Below are 22,718 nucleotides of genomic sequence, written 5' to 3' on the forward strand. Positions count from 1 at the left end.
CATGTTTCATGTGAACAGCCTTCTTCAGATCATGAATGGCAACCAACATACCTGTAGTTTATCAATTAATTGGTACTCACTGATCAAGTTGCCTAAAGCAATAATATACTCATGTTTTTTGTATACATTAACGAGGCTCATGAAAAAAGAGAGTAGAATAGAAGGGAACAAAATGAAAAGGGAGAAACACCAACTATAGAGTTGAAGTGAGAATGAGATCAAGAGGATAGGGGAAGAAGGACACATGCAGATGAACAAGCTAAATGAAACAAAGCAAGAGAAGAGGAAGGGGGAAACGGGTACGAAACAAAAAAGGTACAAACTAACCGACAACTAACAAACAAAGAGAGGTGAGGGAGAAGGGGGGGGAAGTGACAATAACCTGGAAAGGGGGTCATTTGGGGTAGAAGAGATGATGACTATGAATGGGGGATGACCTAAGGTAGTGCTGAACAGTCGTATTGAAGCTCTGCAGAGGAAACAAGCTCAAATGAGCTAAGATCCTCGTCCTCTTAATGATGACGTCATAAAAACGAATATGACATCATTGTGATGTATCAGGTTTGCGATAAATTATCTCTGTTAATGCCCGGCTTGATTCCCGCAAACAAAATTCAAACAGCTTGCCTAGTTTCAGAGATAATGCTATAGGCGATTTCCATTAGTGGCGATATTATGATGTCAACTTTTTTTCTAGGATGAATTTCCAAAATCAGAGATCGTTACTGTCTGCGCAGGGTATTTTTACATAAATATGCCAAGCTTCAGGAAGTTTCGATGAAAACTGTAGGCTGTGAAACAAAAAAAGTCCACAAGAAGAAGATGAAGAACAACAACGTAAGACTTAGAGATCCTCCACGAGGATCTAAAAAGGGATAAACACGACTGGGGAAGTTTGTTCCAGGTGCGAGAAAAGAAGAACAAATCAGTGGAGGTGAGCAGTGATTCTGGATTTTGCAAGTTTAACAAGAGGGTTACTGGCAGACCATGTGCACCTTGCAGAAATCTGGGAAAAACAGACGAAGAGAGGACAGAGGCTGAAAGACCAAAAAGGAGGTGGTAGAATACAGATAGGCCACCAACCTGTCTGAGATGCGAAAAGAATAGTTTGAGAAACTCGGCTTCATCGTCGTGGGACATCCCAATGACGTTGAAAGCATCCTAGAGATGAGATAGCCATATACAGTCTTATTGTACACACTGAACTTTCACCATCACCACCAACCCACTAACCTAACCGTAAGACTTTCAATTGCAAAAAAGGGGGATAAAATATTGCATTTGGGAGAAATACAAAATTGAAACATGAGGTTTCCAAGAAAAATTACTATGCACCTTTAATAATTCACAACTGCATCAAGTTGATTAAAGTCTTGGGCAAGATATGACCAAAAGATGCCATAATCTCACTCACATTAAAACAAAGTTGCAACCAAATTATATGTTTCAATTACCAATGGTATTATAACAATATTGTACAAATGAGCTCTATAATGTACAAGCACAGAATATCGCACACACCTAAATCTCATTCTGAAAATGGGACAGAAAACATCAAGCTTTAATACAAGCATTATTTATATAATTACACTCCGTTTCATGCAATTATAGAAAGAATAGCAATCAAATCGAAAAAAAATTTAAAATTATGCACTTACAAGATAATTCATACAAGGAAACAAAGATAATAGAATTCCCTTGCAAAATAAACTGCTTTTGCATCAGGAAAACAAACATACAGGCAAACTACCTTTTTTCTTTTCATTTTTTTAAAGCCATACCTTCATTTATTACCTTGGCCATAATACAACACTCCATCATTCAAACATTTAGTAAATCGATATCTTTATCGACCTTGTATTGCTGGATCAAATTTTACATCAAATATCGACGAGCAAAAGCAGTATCCACCTTTGTGCTCATGAGCAGGGGGGCTTGTGTGTAAAGCAAAACATTTAGCCCTTTGGGTAACAGGGTTAGACAAAACAGCATTCTACACAAAATTAAAATAATAATAAGAAGAAGAACAATGATAATGTAAAAAGTCATGTCTACCTTCAGTTTTCACAAATGCCATTTGCTGGACGAGAGAAGAGCATTCTTCGCATTGCGGAAGTTGCATTTAAAAAGGGTCTCAAAACATGGCCAACCTAAATTGCAGCTCAAGAGGCTGTCAGGTTGTGAGAATAACCAACAAGCTGCAATCTGCCTGCACCCTGGGGTCATTGTCATGCAACATGAACAGGTCACACATCAGCTAAGGACACACTCGCAAGTGACAGCAACATGCAAAGAAATCCCTATTTTGAAAATGATCGTTTGTTTGTTGTTTTTTTTTTTAAATCCTCGCCACAGCATTACTGGCACTGCAAAGTAAAAATAATAATATCCTGCCACTTCTGAAGACATCATAGGTTTTGATAAATGTTTTGATGAAAAGTAGTCCGAAACAATCCTCACGCAACCCAAAACAATTAGTATCCGTGAGAATCACTCGAGTTTGAAAATTGAAACGTAGCACCCAGATGGAGTTGCGCAACTCCATCGAGAGGTTTCGGCAAAATAAGACCAGCAAACTTGACACAAATTACACAGATATTTGTTATATGAACAATTTAAAGCACACAGCTGCCCTATATATGGAATATATATATATTGCAGAATAATGTTCAGACGCCTATCTTCAAACCACCCTCTTCGGTTGACACCACAATTACAATACTTGAACATTTAAACAAACACTGGCAACTAAGCCTAATGGACCACAAGAATGGCATATTTTTAAAATTAAAAAAACGTAAAAAATATAGATTCGAGTTCATCAATTCCAAAAGGAAAATAAAATAAAATAAACAAAGCAAAATTAAAATAGCAATTTTTATTTATTTATCTCCATGACACAATTTAACTATGCAGTACTGGTCCCATGCAAAATACGTCTAGATCAGACAAAACCTATATAAATGAATGTGTGAAATTTACAAAAGCCATATTAAGGGCCAAGTCTTCACGTAAATGCACTTCACACTGGCATGTCTTCATTGGCCTTGGTAGTAACTTGTGTAGTCATACCTGTAAAGGAAAAACAAACAAACAAACAAAATAAAAATGGCCCATAGGGCCAGGACTTGTCGAAATTCAACAAGATCGCGTACCATCGAGAATATTGAGCGATCATAGGTATTTTGGGGGTTAAACATAGTATTTAGGGTCTAAAATAGTTTTTGTTTTTCTGAATATTTGGTGGCATTATGATTCATAAGTGATCATGACTACCATGAAAAACCGTAGATAGCACTTACCATGTTAAATTAAAATACCTGTCACCACCATAATCCGTAACGGATGTGACCAATTTTAATCCAGTCAAAGATACTCCCCTCCTACGTCCGTGTTTCAAATTTGAAAGCAATCCGTTAAGATTTGGCAGAGACATGAATTTTTGAAAATCGGCCCATGCTAAAAGATACGGATTTTCGCAATTTTCAGGAATTTTTCCTGACCTTGACATGCCAAAAGTTATAGGGTTCTATTCTGGTGGCCAATAAGTCCATTGGTGAAGTTCCATGACATTCCGACTCGAAATGCGACCTGTAGAGCGAGACGTACACACAAACAAACAAACTCACAAACTGAACCGACCAACATACTTGACAAAATCGTAGATTTCGTCAAGTAAAAAACATGAAAAGTGAGGATCAACAAGTAAACAATCATTTGAGGTCGTTTGTATAGAAATGAAAACAAGCAAGTACCCCCAATAATCACATTTTGACACATATTGTACACACAAGTAACCATCTGCAATGTGACAAATTATCACAAATACCTGCTATATATTTTGTATAAAAGTTTTTTTTTCTTCTTCTTTCCAACACCTGGTGTAGGTGAGGTGGTTAATAGCTGCACACCTCTGTGGCAGGGGCAATAATATGACATGATTATGATGCTGAGACATGCAAAATAACATAGTCCTATAAATGAAAGAAAGTCAGAAAACTAAAATTAAGAACACCCTGGTTGGAAAGGTGTGGGCAGGAATCATTTATCAGCCGATTTTTAGTGCCCATCCATAATTGCCTTGTTGGGTTGTTAAAGCTTTGTCAATAAGCCCAGTTGCATCTCCTGAGCTTTCAAGGAATGAGGGAACTTTTTGCACAACATGGTGACATGTGCATAGAAAAGGAGCTGTGTGGTGGCAACACAATGGTACGTGCAACGTGAATAGCCTTAATCCTTCCAGTCTTATATACAGTTCAATGTTCCCACCAAAAGTTAAGTTTAAAGATGACCAAAAGTTCCACCAGAAATGACCCAATATCAAATTTTTCCTGTTTTGACCCTCGTGATCCGAAGTCCCCACCCACTGGGGTACGAACTGGGGGTCAAATCCCCCTCCCCCAAAAAGTTTAATATTTCATGCATCCCCAAATGTTTATTTACATATATACAAAGTTTCATTACAAAATGGTCAAAAATGTACCCATCATTGCATTTTTGGGGATTTGACCTTTTAACCCCACCCCAGGGCAGTAGCATTACCTTGGCAAGTGCACCATCTTGCCATGTGGTGATCATAACAAGGTTTGGTGAATTAGCCTTTTGGGAGGTGGTGGGGGGTAGGGGGTGACTACTGGGCCAATCGTTTCTCATGTTTGTCCAAAAAAACACCCCCAAAAACAAAGTGTGCAAATAAAAAAAATACTGTAAACAATCTCATGTTACATACATTTGAACTTGGAAGCCTCACCCATTCAACAGGTGAAGGGAGAGACTATTGTAACTAGTCAGTGTTGATGGGTCCAAGTGCACAAGCAGATTTGCATCAATATCGTGCTCCCGGTCGGCGTACTTCAATACAGCGTCCCAGCAATGTGCTGCTTCGTTAAATGTTCAGCCTTTTAATACATTCTTATTCAGCAAGTAAGGTGTAGAATAGTTGCCCCACGCACGAAGCGCAAAGCTGGATTAAACAATTATTGGTTCATCGCTGTCTGTCTATAGATGTCAGTCTACGATTGAGGAACTACTTAATTTCAATTCAATTTGATATTTGGAACACGAACCTGTAGTTTAGCAGTACCTTGACTTTGAATTTGGCAAATTGTATGGAATCTCATCCCGAGATAGCATCCACAGAGGGGTAGGAGTTGGGTAATTGTTTTACTCTTTCTGCCCATCTGGCAGTCAAGCAAAACTGAAAATCATTCTAAACAGGAACCTTGATTTTTAAGGACCTCATTAAGGACACAAATAACAGGCATGTTAACTAATTTAACGTGTTGAATAAGATTGTGTAAAAGACGTTGCATCAACGGTAATAAACTGCAAAAAATAAAAATAAAATAAAAAACTTTTTTTCCTCCTGTCTTTAAAACCTTTATTTTACTTTGATGGAATTACATAATTGAACACTGCAGAACACAAATCACATTGTTTGCACTTCCAAAGACCTACAATTTAGCAGTACAGCAAGTCCTCACTTACCGCTGTTACATCACTGATTTAGTGGAGAACATACCAGTTTAAAGTAACGCAACGTTACGTGATCATGTCGTGTACAGTAAATAACGACCGCATACTCGTCTGCATCAAAATGCCTTAAAACCTCTAATATAGTAGCCAAACTAATGGGTGTCCTGGTTTTAATAAAGTTGCAGTATAAGGCATACTGTACATACTAGTGTACAAGCCCACCCAGAGTACATACAGTGAAAACCTGATGTACATGGGAATTTACAGTACTGCACTTTACTTTTTGATGCGGAGCTCCAAAGTGATTATGGAAGTTGGTCATGACAATACGATCAGGTAACAGCTCCAAAGTGATTGGTGAATACAATATTATTTAAAACTTACACTGTATATGCATATAATGCATTTTGTTTGGTGATAATTTTCCCCTGGAACATTAACTCCCCCCACCAGCCACCCTCTCCCCAATTTACATCAATTATTATGGGGAAATTGGATTTGCTTAAAGTTGTTTCGGTTAAAGTCACACTTTTCAAGAACAAATACAACGTTACACGATGACTTGCTGTACTTGGACAAAATATTATTCGATCTAGACCAATTGAATTTGCCACTTGAATTCTCTGCATTGGGGAATATCAAGATTCAGACAAAATTGTGGCTCACGGGGTAATATAGATTGTGCTCAGAAATGCAAAACAAGAGTTGAAAAGACCCTTCAGATAGGCATCATTAACAGTTGGGCATCCAGGAGCCATGGAAAAGGTATGTACAGTGGGGAGAACAAGTATTTGATACACTGCCGATTTTGCAGGTTTTCCCACTTACAAAGCACGTAGAGGTCTGTAATTTTTATCATCGGTACACTTCAAATGTGAAAGACGGAATCTAAAACAAAAATCCTGAAAATCACATTGTATGATTTTTAAGTAATTAATTTGCATTTTATTGCATGAAATAAGTATTTGATCACCGACCAACCAGTAAGAATTCCGGCTCTCACAGACCTATTAGTTTTGTCTTTAAGCAGCCCTCCCATTCTCCACTCATTACCTGTATTAACTGAACCTGTTTGAACTCGTTATCTGCATTAAAGACAGCTGTCCACACTCAATAAATCAGACTCCAACCTCTCCACAATGGGCAAGACCAGAGAGCTGTCTAAGGACATCAGGGACAAAATTGTAGACTTGCACAAGGCTGGGATGGGCTACAGGACAATTGGCAAGCAGCTTGGTTTGAAGGCAACAACTGTTGGCGCAATTATTAGAAAATGGAAGAAGTTCAAGATAACAGTCAATCTTCCTCGGTCTGGGGCTCCATGCAAGATCTCACCTCGTGGAGCCTCAATGATCATGAGAAAGGTGAGGGATCAGCCCAGAACTACACGGCAGGACCTGGTCAATGACCTGAAGAGAGCTGGGACCACAGTATCAAAGAAAACCATAAGTAACACACAACGCTGTCATGGATTAAAATTCTGCAGCGCACGCAAGTTCCCTCTGCTCAAGCCAGCGCATGTCCAGGCCCGTCTGAAGTTTGCCAATGACCATCTGGATGATCCAGAGGAGGAATGGGAGAAGGTCATGTGGTCTGATGAGACCAAAATAGAGCTTTTTCGTTTAAACTCCACTCACCGTGTTTGGAGGAAGAATAAGGATGAGTACAACCCCAAGAACACCATCCCAACCGTGAAGCATGGAGATGGAAACAGCATTCTTTGGGGATGCTTTTCTGCAAAGGGGACAGGACGACTGCACCGTATTGAGGGGAGGATGGATGGGGCCATGTATCGCGAGATCTTGGCCAACAACCTCCTTCCCTCAACAAGAGCATTGAAGATGGGGCGTGGCTGGGTCTTCCAGCATGACAATGACCCGAAACACACAGCCAGGGCAACTAAGGAGTGGCTCCGTAAGAAGCATCTCAAGGTCCTGGAGTGGCCTAGCCAGTCTCCAGACCTGAACCCAATAGAAAATCTTTGGAGGGAGCTGAAAGTCTGTGTTGCCCAGCGACAGCCCCGAAACCTGAAGGATCTGGAGAAGATCTGAATGGAGGAGTGGGCCAAAATCCCTGCTGCAGTCTGTGCAAACCTGGTGAAGAACTATATGAAACGTCTAATCTCTGTAATTGCAAACAAAGGTTTCTGTACCAAATATTAAGTTCTGTTATTCTGATGTATCAAATACTTATTTCATGCAATAAAATGCAAATTAATTGTTAAAAAAAATCATACAATGTGATTTTCAGGATTTTTGTTTTAGATTCCGTCTTTCACAGTTGAAGTGTACCTTTGATAAAAATTACAGACCTCTACGTGCTTTGTAAGTGGGAAAACCTGCAAAATCGGCAGTGTATCAAATACTTGTTCTCCCCACTGTATGTAGGTGGAGTTATAGTGGCATGGTAAAAAGGAAGGTAGCAGAGATGAGGACATAATGTATACACATACATACATACATACATACATACATACATACATACATACATAGCAGTAGCATACTTAACTTTGAGCTGTGTAGCCTGGGTTCAATTCTCGACGCGATTACAAACTGTCAGATCGGTGCTTCACAGGCAGTGTGTGGCATCATAAAGTGTGCCATCCTTCGGATGGATGTTAGGCTGGGTTAACACATCCGCTAGCATTAGTTGGTGGTTGTTAAAGGTCCCATGACGTCATTCGAAAAGAATAGGTGAGTTTGCTGGCTACCTAAACAATCTACAAATTCCTGCCACCTTCAGTCAAATGTGAAACACTTAAGCAAAATACTTTTTGCAGCTGACCTGACCACACAAGTTCATGAGAATAATATTTGTAGTAGTAGTAGTAGTCTCTCAGAAGGAAGCATCAAGTGCTATTAGTCATGGTCTACAGCTAACATTCACACAAATTAATACAATGTACTCGGCATGGGCGATGTCATATCAATTATATGCACCATATCTAATGTTTTTTGAGCATGCCTGACAATTTTTGGGTCAAATTATTCTCAAGTTATACCCAAAAATTTTGGGAACCTGCTCTACTGCTCTTGCTCATCCTCTTTCTGCTGTTTTCACTTTCTGGATCTGTTTCCATCTGCCTGGAAGTTAGCCAGCATCACTGCATTGTACAGCTGTGGTGCAGGAACTGATCGCCTTGACTGCAGGCCTGTTAACTTGCTTCCAATTATGGGCGGGGGTCGAGGAGTCTATCATTGTGGTTGCATCGGGTCCTTCCTTTTCTCCAGCAACTTGGTCTCGAATAATCAGTTCGATTTCGGGCCCAGTCATTCTGCCTTGGACACACTGCTTCTCCTCTCCCAGCGGTGGGTGGAGGTCTTCGGTATCAAACATGAGATCGGGTTGTCTCCCTGGATGTGTCTCGAGTGTTTGAGAAAGTTTAGCACCACTCCTTGATCTCTGGGCTCTCCGTTTGTGACGTTCCTGGCCATCTCTTCTCGTGGCTCACTGGATTCCTCCACTCCCGTTGTCGGCATGTGGTTGTTGGTGGGGTCCTCTCGCCTCCACTCCTTATTGGGGCATAGGTAACCTTAGGCAGCTTCATCCCAGTCTTGTTCCTAGTCTTCATCAGTAGTCTCTGAATCCCAGAAGGATAATGCTCGTCTTTTTGCTGGCGATTCCACCCTCTGCATGTCATCTCTCGTCCTATGGACGGAGGGTTAATCTCTCTCTGCAGTCATGAGCTGGTCCAGCACTTGGAATGAGTCTTTCAGCCCTGGCAGATCCTGCACAACCACCCTGTCTCTCTGGGAGTAGGGGGGGGGGGGTAAGAGCGTCTGGTGGGCCCTCGCATCTACTTCCTCGACGGACCACTTGGGAATGTTGGACCAGGCTTTGGGCCTCACTTTTGGGCCGGATTTTCCTTAGGAAGAATGCATTTTCTTGGGTGGAATTGAACAGCCCCAAAGCTTTGCTATAAAAAGATGGACTTCATAATCTGAAAAGGTACTTAATTTGTGAAGCCAACATTATGAATTCACTTCAATATTAAATTAATTCCACAGGATTTGAATATTTGATGAAAACTTGTTTTCTCGATCTTTTTTCATACCAGAGTTGAACTAAAGCAGTGTTATCTCCAAAATAATTATCTTAATCTCTTAATCTGGTCATTTCAGCAATAACATTGATTGCATGCTTAAAAGGATATTAAAAGCTGCACAACACTCAAAATATTATCAAGATTTGTCCAGCCATTCAAGCATTAGGCCCCAAATTATGCAAAGTGAGGAAATGATTGAGAACACATTGTTATGAATGTTATATAATTATGCTTAACTTAACTCAAAATATGAAAAGTACAACATGAACAAAAAAAAGACCATATACCTCCTGTGACATCAAATCAATACCTGGTGCATGCTGGTGAGAGTCTGGTGGGCTCAAAGGCGTACAAACCCGACAGTGCCATGGCCGCTTCACCCCTAACAGGATTTCGGTCTTGTTCATATCCAAATCCTGCAGCAGATGCCGATGATGCGGCTGCTGCTGCGACACGACTCGAGTAATCCACATCACGTGGAGAAGATGAGGAAGAACCGCCAGGGACACTGGGATAGGGCGACATCGAACTTGCAAATGTGGGTCGTGCTCGGTAACGTTCATAATAATCGACTAAACCAAATGAGCGATCACCACCGTAACCATATGCAGCATTAGGCGTGGGAGCCATTGGGGCTGGTTGTGGTGGCGGTGGGGGAGGATACGCGCCGGGGGGTGGATAGGTGCCGTAAACACCAGCAGCACCATATGCGCTCACTGCTGCTGCAGCCACTGCCGCCGCAGCAGATGTGTCTCCATTACGAAAGCGATCCGAAAGTAATCGTGGGCCACCATCTTCAGGGCAGTCCTGTGACCAATGGCCTTCTTGGCCACAACGGAAACACTCTCCTCGCCCACCCATGCCTGGTCTGGGACGCAACTTGCTTCGTGACAACTCAACTTGGATGCGCTTCCCCTTAAACTCCGAGTTGTTCAGACGACGGATGGCTTCCAATGCATCCTCTTCTCGTTCCATGTGTACAAATGCATAGTCCTTCACGATGTCACATTCTGCTACAGTTCCATACTCCTCAAACTTAGCACGAAGCTCCAGGTTAGTCACATCAGAGGAAATGTTTGCCACGTAGAGCTTTGTGGCTCCTGGGGGTACCATCTTAGGGCGCCCACGGGAGATTTCAACGTTGAGCTGAGCGCCGTGTAGTCTGTAGCGGTTAAGGTTCTTTATGGCCTCGTCCGCCTCGTCAGCCTTTTCCATATGAACGAACGCGTACTCCTTGATGATCTCGCACTCAGTCACACGACCGTACTGCTCGAAAAGGTCACGGAGTTCCTTGTTTGTTGCCTGGAAAGGCACGTTTCCTACAAAGATCTTCATTGTGCCGACGGCCAGCCTCCCAAACCCTGAAGAAAACACCATCAAAGAGAAAAGTACCCATTCAATCAAATGAAGACCATTCTAAAAAAAAGACCTTTAAATGACCCTTGGGCAAGGACCCAAAACGTTTGGTTAGGGAGAATTGCCAAAAATAAAAAATAAAACATTTGTTAGCAATGTATATTGAATGCTTCCCTTATATATAATTATCTTGCACTGTAAGACCCCGGTTTACATCTGGGATGCGTTCCTGAAAAGTCCAACGAATATCAAAACAATGAAAAATCAAAGCAATTTTTATCATCAGAATTAACGGGATAAGAGAGGAATGTGTTCCTAACGTCACCACTTCAGATATTATATTTTGGTTTTTACCTATGTGATATTACCCTTTTTTGATTAAAGACAGTTATAATAAAGTACGCATACGTATTAGAGAAAAAAAAATTACCAGACATATTTAAATAAAAATAAACCTCTTCTGGAAACGGTCAAAAAAGGTGATACGTCGTCGTCTTCCCTCTTCTTCAATGAATGTGGGCATATTTATCAATCGGAGGAAAACTTAATAACCCGGCAATCCATTAATACCAGCATGCATTCGACATTCATCCATCCATTGGGACCATACTCTGTACAGAGCGTCGATGCTGCCAAAGCAGTCTCCTTGAATGGCTCAATCATCCCAGCAAGCTGGTACTCATTTCTCCAACCTCAGAAGGATGACAGGCTGAGTCAACCCAACCTGGTATTAATTCAATGGCTGAGCAGGATTTGAACTCAGGACCCTTGGATCCCAAGCCCACCACCCTAACCATTAAGCCAACACCAGGCATACATGCATTTGACAAACAACATCTAATTTCACTTCTAAGGTAACACATTTAAAATGCATGTTAGCTAATCTCCCAGAACAGTAAGTATATTGTTTTATGTCAAAGCAAAGTACAACCGTACTTTCGGCGATTTTGCAATTTCCCACTTTGGTACTTAAGCGATGTATTCTGGCGTCTTTATCAGTCTTGTAAGTTCTGAAACTGCTTGAGAATAAAAAGTATGGCTTTTAAAATGACGCAAGTACGAGTTGAGACGACGAAAAATGATATATAGCACGATACCTCAAAACGTTGTGGACGAATGACAAAACTAGGTGGACGTGTTGGGTAGGTGACAAGAACAAGCCAATTTGATAGTTCAGGTCCACATCAAGATCCGGCCTATCAGTGGGATACAAAACGTAAACTGTTCAGCATGGAGGAGGTGTGTGCTCCCCAAGTGCAGTTCTTGTTACCTTCGCCACTGAAGGTGAAGGACAGGAGGTTATGTTTTCACCCCTTTTCTGTCTGTTTGTCTGCGTGCAGGATATCTCAAAAAGTTGTGGACGGATCCGGATTAAGTTTTGTGGGCAGGTTGGGTGTGTGACAAGGACGAACTGATTAGATTTTGGTGAAGATCTGGATCCGGATCAAACTACTATAATTAACCTCCGCCATCTTCAAAGATGGATGGAGGTTACTGTTTTCACCCCTTTCTGTTTGTTTGTTTGTTTGTTTGTTTGTGAACAGTATTACGGAAAAACTCCTCAACGGATTTCGACGAAACTTGGTGGGGGGGGGGGTTAGGTATGGTCCAAGGATCATGCCATTAAATTTTGGACTTGGCCCCCCCCAAAAAAAATTGTTAGAGAAAATTTTTTTTTTCTTTTTGCATTTCTACATGTTTTAAGTGATTTCCAACCCCACCCCCCTAAAAAATTTTTTTTGCATTTTTACATGTTTTAAGTGATTTCCAACCCCCCCCCCCAAAAAAAAAATTGTCACCCCCCCAAAAATAGCAATTTTTTTTTTTTGCATTTCTACATGTTTTAAGTGATTTCCAACCACCCCCCAAAAAAATGTTACCCCCCCCAAAAAAAATTTAGAGAAAAAATTTTTGTTTTTGCATTTCTACATTTTAAGTGATTTCCAACCCCCCCCCCAAAAAAATTGTTAGAGAAAAAAAATTTTTGCAACTTTTTTTTTCAACAAAATTTCGATTTTTTTTTTTTTTGGCATTTTTACGTTTTAAGTGATTTCCAACCCGCCCCCCCCCCCCAAAATGGAGAAAAGAACTATAACTGTCAGCACTGTTGACATCATATTTAATGAATAAGATATAAGGTTCACTTGAGTGACCCAGCAGTATTGGCGGCGGAGGTTTTGCACTCTCCCGAGTGCTCCTCCTCTAGTTCTGTCTGTTATCATTTTGTCGAAATATGGCTATTTGATGAATGTTTTAATCAGAAGTAGTATTCGCTGATTAATATTACTGATATAGGATCAGGCTGTAGTATAATTTTTGAAACATTTCCACTGTTGTGTACCTTTTTTTGCATTTTATTGTACCAGGTGCACATTGTTACGTCCGTTACATTTTTTAGTGTTATTCACGCCTGCAGTCCACGGTCTAATGCCTTTTTGATCAAAATATAATTTTTCTCTTTGCAAACTCATCCATTATTTATAAAATATACGATTTTCCTTGAGGGGTCCACTCATTTTCTGGAAAATTCGCATGGGTTCCGTCCGTTACATTGCTGAGTTGCGTCCGTTACAGTGAACTTTTCAAAATATTTTAACAAACAACAGACAGATCGTATCGTTGGAATATAGAAAGTATGCTACTAATGCTTAGTTTACTTACCGTGAATGAAAGGTATACTACAAATTCGTTATGTCGCAGGATTTAAGAATTGTGCTATGGCCAGTTTTAGTTGTGTCCATTTCGATGTTACGTCCGTTACGCCTCTTAAATGTTGATTTTTGCTTTAGTAGTAGACTACACAGTGGGGTTTGTACCAATATCAGAAAGCCATAGAGACTAATTACGATATGTAATAAAGAAACTCTCTGTAATATGGCCAACCTTTTCAAAATTTCAACATTAGTGATGCAATTTTTGTCTCAATGTTACATCCGTTACGCTGGATTTATGTCAAAAGGTAAAGAAAAAATAAGCCAAACTTTCTTTGTAGCCAAACACTTTTGTTGTGGTTGAAGCTAAAAATAAATAAATAAATAAATAAGTAGCAGTAGAGATCCACCCTCATGTAGTAGGGCAATGTACAAACTCAGAATTCCTCAGGCAGTGTCATCAACTGGAGATGAAGAAGGATGTGACAAAAGGGTCCAACACTTCCTGCGACTTCCACATGTCTGCTGGTCACACCAGTTTAGTTGGAGGTTTAAAGTGCACACGTCACACGTAACTTCACAAACCTTTGAGAATAGCTAAGACCAAACCCTTTCGTACGCACATTCTAACAAACATTCGATCGAAGGCCAATCCCAATGTTGGAATCTCATCCGATTCAAATGTTACATCCTGACAGAAGTAAAGAAATAAACGAACAAACAGGGATTGAACTACTCCCCTCCATAAGAGAAGGGCTTTCACCACAGGCCCTTGCACAAAATCTTGCCCGAGGCCCCGACTCGATGAATATGGCCATAATTCCGAAAATACAAAAACAAACGCAACTTGTCGGGTGTAAATCTAGCTCTAACCACATGCAAGCCTTTGGCCGATTCGTGTGTGTGTGTGTGTGTGTGTGTGTGTGTGTGTGTGTGTGTGTGTGTGTGTGTGTGTGTGTGTGTGTGTGTGTGTGTGTGTGTGTGTGTGTGTGTGTGTGTGTGTGTGTGTGTGTGTGTGTGTGTGTGTGTGTGTGTGTGTGTGTGTGTGTATATAAATAAAAATATATGTTTAACCATCTTAAAATACGCTGCACAAAACATAAATAATGAAATAAATAATACAGTAACATAGCCTGGCACCTACACAACATGCTATGCCACTGTACAGACACAAAAATAACATTCCTTCAAACCTTTTAGGCCCACATCCACCCATATTTGTCAAAAAGATTACGCACTAGAAGTGACGAGTCAGCAAAAACTGGAAGACAGGAAACAAGCAAGACAATTTCACTAACCGTCAATGCGACATTTACCTTTTGACATAAAAACGTTGATCTCAAGCTGGATATGCAGTTGAGGGCAAACTTTGATCCATCCAACACGTTCTGTTGGTTCTTGGGCTTGAGGAAATGGAATGAGACAAGACAAATCTACTCTTTACAGGTACCTACTAAGCACATTACATTTGCCACAAATGTATCCCTTTATCATAATCATACATTATAGCACCAACATGGTGCTATATGCCTGGTGTGTTGGCGCAGTGGTAAGGGCAGTGGCTTGGGATCCAAAAGGTCCTGAGTTCAAGCCCCGTTGGGCCACTGAATTAATACACCAGGGGGTTGACTCAGCCTGTCATCCTTCCGAGGTCGGCGAAATGAGTACCAGTATACTGGGCCGGTGTATACCCCGGTTAAAATAGGTGTACCATATCCCTGTGTCGTAAGAGGCGACCAGGGTTGCGTCAGGAAGGGCATCCGGCGTAAAACATGTGCCAAATCACTATGCGGATCATATGGATGATCCGCTGTGGCGACCCCTTACGGGAGCAGCCGTAAGAAGAAGAAGAAGAAGACATTATAGCACCAACAGTGCTTGCTGAGTTGACAGTGCAACAGTGCATACATTATAGCTCATGGTGCCGGCGATACATCGCCTACTCTTCGCGAAGGACACCGTGGCATCTTTAACGTCCACCTCCTAATGCTGGTGGACAGGATGCCCAGGATAACGTCCATCCAAGGGACAGCACACCCACTGACGAATCACTTGCCTGTGAAAGATCGGGATGACAGTTTATAGCTCGGTCGGTATAAGAACCAAGGCGAGACAGCTTAAAGGTCAGTGTGCGTACCTGCAGGTCATCCTGCCAGCCCCACTATCAAAAACAACCCCTAACCAAATTAGAATGTTAGCAATTATGTTCTCGTATATATTGAACTCCCATATTAGCACAATCAGTGCAACGCATGTATTCAAAGGGAACAGCAATTGAATAGAGGGTTTGAGAAATTGCACAGCACACTCAAAATGCAATTACTAACAAACAGCAGCTCCCGGAGGAAGCAAAGTATGACGTCATTGAATCAACTTGCACAATGCCATAACTGCCTTGCTTTGTTTGAGTTATGGCTAAGTGTGCATACATGTCACATCGCTGATGAGTTTAATTAAGGGACGGCAAGTCGAGTTCACAAGCATATTGCAAATGTATCTACGAGTGTCAATGAGGATGCAAAATGAAGTGAAATGTGCTAAAAAGGATATTTTATAACACGTAATTGTTGTTGTTGCTGTTGTGGTGGCTGTGGTTGTTGATTGTTTGCTCCTTCTGTCTCAGTGACGCTCTATTCTAAAGAGTTCCTGCTGTCGTACAATAATAACAAAAAAAAGAGCAATCAGAGATTGCAGACCCTCGCCAGGACTTGTTTTGTGTGGTGTTTGTGTACCGGTGTGTTATGTAATTAATAAGAGACATAATTAGAACTGCCACTTTACAACTGGTGGCAGTGATGACCGGGTACCAACACATCCCGCTTTGATCGGACACCTGACCCTGACCCATGATGTTTATTATTATCTATCTATAATTCCAGCAATCTCTGTGTGTGTGTCTGTGTGTGTGTGTGACCGCTGTTTCTCAACAACCTCTGGTCCGATCTAATTGAAACTTTCCAGGTATATTGCTGGGGACCTGAGGATGTGCCTTTTCAAGGTTTGATATTAATCAGACAAGTGCTTCCCAAGTTATGGCCATTTATTTACCAAACTAATGGGAAGACACGTTGTTGCGTGGGCGTGGCCGATGGGGAAGGGAAGCACAGCCACGTTCCCCATTACGGGTTACAACGTACGGGCTTCCGGAGAGTGATGACTTCGTGTATTCTAATAATTTCTCGATTTCTTATGCGCATTTATAGATAAACAGAATGGCCCAAGTTATGATCGTTTTCATATTAGACTGTGTATAAATTTCGGGAACATCAGAGTGCTGGTATGCTCTGAACCAGGAAGTAAATTTTTTCTCTCTCTTCTCTTTTTGTTTTTCCTTGCCACGACATTGCGAAAAGGTAAAATACGTTGGTGCAAATTGAATAATTGGGTATTAAAAATAAATTGCGAATAATATCGAACTTCCGGGTCACGCACATACCGGCACGTGAGAGCGAAGAAACGGCCTGTGTGGTTTATTTATTTATTTATTATTATTATTATTTTTTACGGGCACGTACTAGTTATTCAAATGAATTGAGAATGGCATTAAAATAAATTCAAATCAAATCAAATGGAAGACCATATAGGTCCAGTCCTGCATTGGAGTAATCAGAAGGAGCCCAAACAAGCAAAAAGCAAAGATGAAGTCATCAAGAGGAACCCGGATAGGATTCACATTTCAGCTGATACTCCTCTACCCTCAAACACATCCAGGCACAGCCAAGTGAGCATTATATGAACAAAAAAAAAAATTTTTTTTTTTAAAATAGAAAATAAATATCAAAAATAACAGATCAAAAAAATAAAAAACATTCCAACTGCCAGACCATGTGTTCGATCAACTTGAAATTTAAAACAAGTATTCCCCATCACTACTCGATCATATTGTGAAGTTTCACGTCAATTGATTAAGCGGTTCTAGAGAAAACATTCTTTAATATTTTTCTTCAATCCAATATGGCTGCCAAACCATGTGACCTATCAATTATTCCTGAACAAACTTGTACACCCAAGGCTTGGGGAAGATTTGTGTGAACTTTCCACTCGATCTTTCCAACCATTCTGGAGAAGAAGATTTTTTATAGGTTTTATCGTAAATCCAATATGGCTGACAAACCATGTGACATATGACATCAAGTGTGTGAATCTTTTGATCCTCATGGATAGGAGGTCATACGTGTCAAGTTTTGCCATCACCTGTTCAGCCACTTCAGAGAAGATTTTAAGGTTTTTTTATTATTATTATTTATTTAAACAATATGGCTGCTGAATCACTTGGCCAATGATGTCATCAAATGTTTTTCTGTGGGCCATTTTATCCCAAGATGACCCTCAAAACTTCATACTGATCAGATGTCGCATTCTACATATGCAATTATGATGTCATAAAAAAAAAAAATCACACTTATTCCCCATGAGGAGTATTTGTCATGTGCCAAGTTTCAATTTTTTCCTTTGTGCGGTTTCAGAGATAGAGGTCCAGTTTTTCCATTTTTCGAACATGGTTGCCACACCATGTGACATGACGTTATAATTGGCATTAAAACGTTCTACGTGAGTGGTCGCTCCAATGGTGAAAATTTTGTCTCCCTCCGACAAGCGGTTGCCGAGAAAAACACAAGTTCTGTGTATGGGCAAACAAGCAAATAGACCCAAATGCAATACCCTCTCCTTCTGCGAGGGCATTAACGTGACCCTCATGGCCGCTCCCGAAGATAAATTTCTCAATATTTTATGCGAATAGAATAACGGTTACCCCCGAATCTCACTCGACACTGCCAGCCGTAAACATAAACTCGTGCAAAAAGCTGATCCAGGGGAGTGTTCCATTAGCAATCAGCTTGATATCGCTTGCCCAGCCTTTCCAGCCGTTCCTTATCACCCGTTTCATCAGAGTGTGAGTGCTAAAGCCACTCTGCGAGCTCTCTACAAGCTGTTGGGTAATTGAACACTCCCCAGCACTTATGGTAGGTCAAGATCCCTTTTTCTGGTTCTGCTGCTTGTATACCTAGAGGGGGAGCACTCGGTAGAGTGCAAAACCTCTGCCGCCAATACTGCAGGGTCACTTAAGTGAACCTGATATCCTATTCATTGAAGGTCAAAACGGATCAGACTCTACTGAAGCAAGATTGAATAAACTAAACTAGATCGACGCGCATGTAGAAATGCAAAAAAAAAAAAAAAAAAAAAAAAAATCGAAATTTTTTTGAAAAAAAGTTGCAAAATTTTTTTTTTCTCTAACAAATTTTTTTTGGGGGGGTTGGAAATCACTTAAAACATGTAGAAATGCAAAAAAAAAATTCAAATATTTTTCAAATAAAATCGAAATTTTTTTTTTAAAGTTGCAAAATTTTGTTATTTTTTTCTCTAACAAATTTTTTTTTTTTTGGTTGGAAATCACTTAAAACATGTAGAAATGCAAAAACAAAAATTCAAATATATTTTCAAAATGGCCGCCATAGCGGCCATATTGGACTTTGGACCAAGTCCAAAATCTAATGGCATGATCCTTGGACCATACCTGATCCCCCCACCAAGTTTCGTCGAAATCCGTCCAGGAGTTTTTCTGCAATACTGTTCACAAACAAACAAACAAACAGACAGGGGTGAAAACAGTAACCTCCCTCCATCTTAGATGGCGGAGGTTAACAAAGAAAGTTAATTTCGGATGATTTTCAACCCTTTTCCCCTGTTGTTGAGCTTTTTCCTCTTTTCAGCACTGCTGGGGTCGTTTCATTTCATCCACAGGACAGGTACTTTGATTTTGAAATGCGCAACATTCCGTCATGTGCACGGGTTGGTCAATTTCCTCATGAAGGGGGTGTGGGGTTGGGGTGGGGGTGGGGGGGGTATTTTGTGATGTTCAATAAATTGTAGTGTGGATTTTGATTTCCTCAACAATATCGGTATGTATCAACATTAGGAATTATACAAATGTTATTATGATTATTGTTGCATTTATATGCATTAAACGTAATTATTTCACTTGCTTTTTCTACTAATACTAACTTCACCCCCTAATTTTGTAATAGGCCTGTCTTGTTAAGCATCAGTGGAATATATATATTTTTTTAATCGATTCATTGCATGACTCACAAGTGCATATGTTTTGTCGGTAGGGTGAGACCCACCCTTGGGGATCCATTGTTGTCTCGGAGCCCCCATTCAATTGCATGGGTTGCATGCCCCAAACGCCCCGCTCCCCCCCCCCTCCCGACTTGGAGCAGAAAAGCATCTGCCATTGCCGCACAGCCTGTTATCAACAAGCATCGTTAGTCATAAACTCCTTGTCTCTGCCTAACTGAGTGTGAGCACCAGTTTGGAGTTGGAGTTGTGATTGGATCTGATCAATAAACTAAAAAGGCTCTCCCAAGCCAAAAGCAACATGACGTTGAACATCACGCTCATGCAATATAAAATGCACTGTATTTCCTCTGGAGGAGGAATTGGACAATAGGCGCCTTGCGTAAAGGGTTCCAAAAAATTCTCTGGGGCAGTTATTGGGGTCAAGCTGAAGAGCACTGCCAAACAATTTATACCTTCATAATACATGTACCTATTACTAAAACGAACATACGTGTCTATCTTTGTGTCCATCATAATGGGTTTTTGATGTGGTAGAATAATAAAAATGGGACCATTGGTTCGCCAATATAATCGATTTACTGGGAAAGAAAATCGTCCATTTTATTGTAAAAATGCTTGCTATTAAAAGCCTGTCCTTCTGGGAAAGAAGAACAACAAGAACAAGAATAACAAGAAAAGACGAAGAACATGCCGGTAGGCGACATGGGTGGTCGCTATATAATTGCATACTAGTCATACAGTTTTTGACGGATCGGACTGAAATTTTTTGACAAAGACGTTGATTATAGTGCGCATAAAAGCGTGGAAGCCGATTTTTGATTTTCGAAATATATGTATATATGTATATATATATATATATATATATATATATATATATATATATATATATATATATATATTTCGGATTTTTCCAAATATTTCAAAGTCCCGTTGCTAGGCAACGGTGGCGTCCATAACCAACGGTGCTCAAAAGCATACAACTAGATCCTGGAATGAACTTACCAGTGAAGTTTCATCAAAATTGGTTGACTCCTCTGGCATCCAGAGCTGTCCATTACATACATAACAGAAGGAAAACCTGAGAATAACGGTAGTCTAGCGACCACCCACTAAAAGAGGAAGAATAAGAATAGGATGAAGAGGAAGAAGAAGAAGAAAATAGATTTCAAGCTTCATGTAGCTGTTCCAATGGTACCATTTTTACCCTTGCCGAAGGAGAGGAAACGGAAAACAGAAAAAAAAAAAACTTTGGACCTCTATCTGAAACTGCACAAAGGAAAAAATAGAAACTTGGCACATGACAAATACTCCTCATGGGCAATGTGTGATGTATTTTTAATGACGTCATCGGTGCCTTTGTTATGACATCATAAATGCAAACATAGAATGCTACATCTGATCAGTATGACAAATTTTGAGGGTCAGGTGGGGATAAAATGGTCCAAAGGAAATTTTTTGATGACATCATCGGTCACGCGATTCAGCAGCCATTATTGTTTAAAAAACAAAAAAAAAAACCTTCAGAAATCTTCTCTGAAGTGGCTGAACAGATCGAGGCAAAACTTTACAAGTATGACTGCCTATCCATGAGGAACAAAAGGTTCACACTTTGACATCATAGATCACATGGTTTTTTAAAAATATTTTTGTATACCTTGTCGAGGCTCGTATGAGAGCGAACACACCATGCACATCAAGGGGACATGAGACAAGAGGGGTGGGAGTGGGAGGGACAAAACAGTGGGGAACAGCGACATTAGATGTATGGAAGGGAGAGGGATGGGGGCAGGGAACATGGGGTATACAAGATTGAAGGAGGTGGGTTTGGGGTGGATTAATGGGGTGAGAAAAGATCATGGTTTTGGATGGGGGAAGATAAGAGGTGGTGGAGAACTGCTGTTTTAAAGGCCTGGAGGGAAGAATGGGATTAAAGAGAGTGTGGGAGTTTATTCCAAAGGAGAAAAAAAAAAGAGGAATGAAAGAGTGAAGGTGAGCAGTGATTCGTGATTTTGGTAGTTTTACCAGAAGGGGGTTGTTGGCGGAGATTGAGTGCCCTGTGGAAATATGGTGTGGACAAATCGCAGAAAGAGCAGAGGGGACAAGACCAGAGAGGAGACAGTAGAAGACAGAAAGACCAGCAATCTACCTGTGGTGAGAGAGTGAGAAGCCCAAAGACTCAGCCTCATCGCAGGAGATACCAATGATCCGAAATGCCTCGGTTTCTACAGCGTGAAGCCGAGAAAGGTGAGAGGCAGGAGCATCAGCCCTGAGGGAAGAGCAGTACTCCATCAGGCTACGGCCAAAAATTTTGTATGTGGTCAGGAGCTCAGGTGGACCGAGGAAGGATTTTGCACGACGGAGGATTCCCAGTCGGCGACTGGCTTTTGAGGCGAGGTTGGAAATGTGGCTTTCCCTGGAAAGATCATGGCAGATAGTGAGACCCAGAAGCTTGAAAGAAAGGACTTCTTCCAGAGGAGTGTTGAGAAAGTGGACGGGAGTGTTTTCCAAACGGTCCTTTCAGAGAGACGTAGTGAGAGCGCGACATTTGTCAGGATTGAAAGACGTATTCCACATGTTGGACCAGTTTGCGATTTTACCCAGATCTGCAGAGAGTGAAGAAGCTGCTACTTGCCGATCTGAGAGATGACAGATGGTACAGCAGAGGGTGCAGTCATCAGCAGAGACATAAATAGGATTTTCCAGAGAGTCGGAGAGATCATTGATGAAAACCAGAAAAAGAACAGGGCTCAAAACGCTGCCTTGAGTAACTCCAGCCTGGACAAGAAGAGGGGACGAAAGAACTCCATTTAAGGCCACACGTTGACTGCGACAGGAGAGGAAGTCTGTGAGCCATGAGTGAAGATGGCCTTGGATACCATAGGAAGAGAGTTTGGTGAGCAGGGCAGGGTGCCAGACCATGTCAAAAGCACGCGATATGTTTTGGGATGTGGCTCTGATTTCATGTTCAGCATTGAGGACCTCCATCCATTGTTGGAAGAGCAGAAGCAGCATATCCAGGGTAGAGTGACCTGGTCTGAAACCAAATTGATGATCGGAAATCAAGCCAATGGAGAAGAGGAAGGATTTAATATCTGAAGCGATGATGG

The 22,718-nt window shown here is 41.0% G+C and overlaps 1 protein-coding gene across 4 annotated transcripts in view; it reads right to left on the reverse strand.

The window, feature by feature from the left end:
* Window positions 1-1,311: 1,311 nt before the first annotated feature.
* LOC147011656 (RNA-binding protein 4-like) overlaps window positions 1,312-22,718 on the reverse strand; it is a 36,985-nt gene continuing 15,578 nt past the window's right edge. Inside the window, exons 2-5 of one of the 4 annotated variants that reach the window (XM_085857992.1) lie at window positions 14,844-14,930; window positions 13,965-14,049; window positions 9,831-10,881; window positions 1,312-3,072 (exon numbers count right to left, since the gene is read on the reverse strand). In XM_085857992.1, the coding sequence (XP_085714118.1) occupies window positions 3,039-3,072; window positions 9,831-10,855 (1,059 nt within the window). In that variant the 5' untranslated portion in view covers window positions 10,856-10,881; window positions 13,965-14,049; window positions 14,844-14,930 and the 3' untranslated portion in view covers window positions 1,312-3,038. The remainder of the gene's footprint in view (window positions 3,073-9,830; window positions 10,882-13,964; window positions 14,050-14,843; window positions 14,931-22,718) is intronic. The other 3 variants (XM_085857994.1, XM_085857991.1, XM_085857993.1) reach the window with 3 other exon arrangements.

Source organism: Eptatretus burgeri, chromosome 15, assembly GCF_056783735.1.
Source record: "Eptatretus burgeri isolate ZD-2024b chromosome 15, Ebu_testis_v1, whole genome shotgun sequence".
NCBI lineage: Eukaryota > Metazoa > Chordata > Myxini > Myxiniformes > Myxinidae > Eptatretus > Eptatretus burgeri.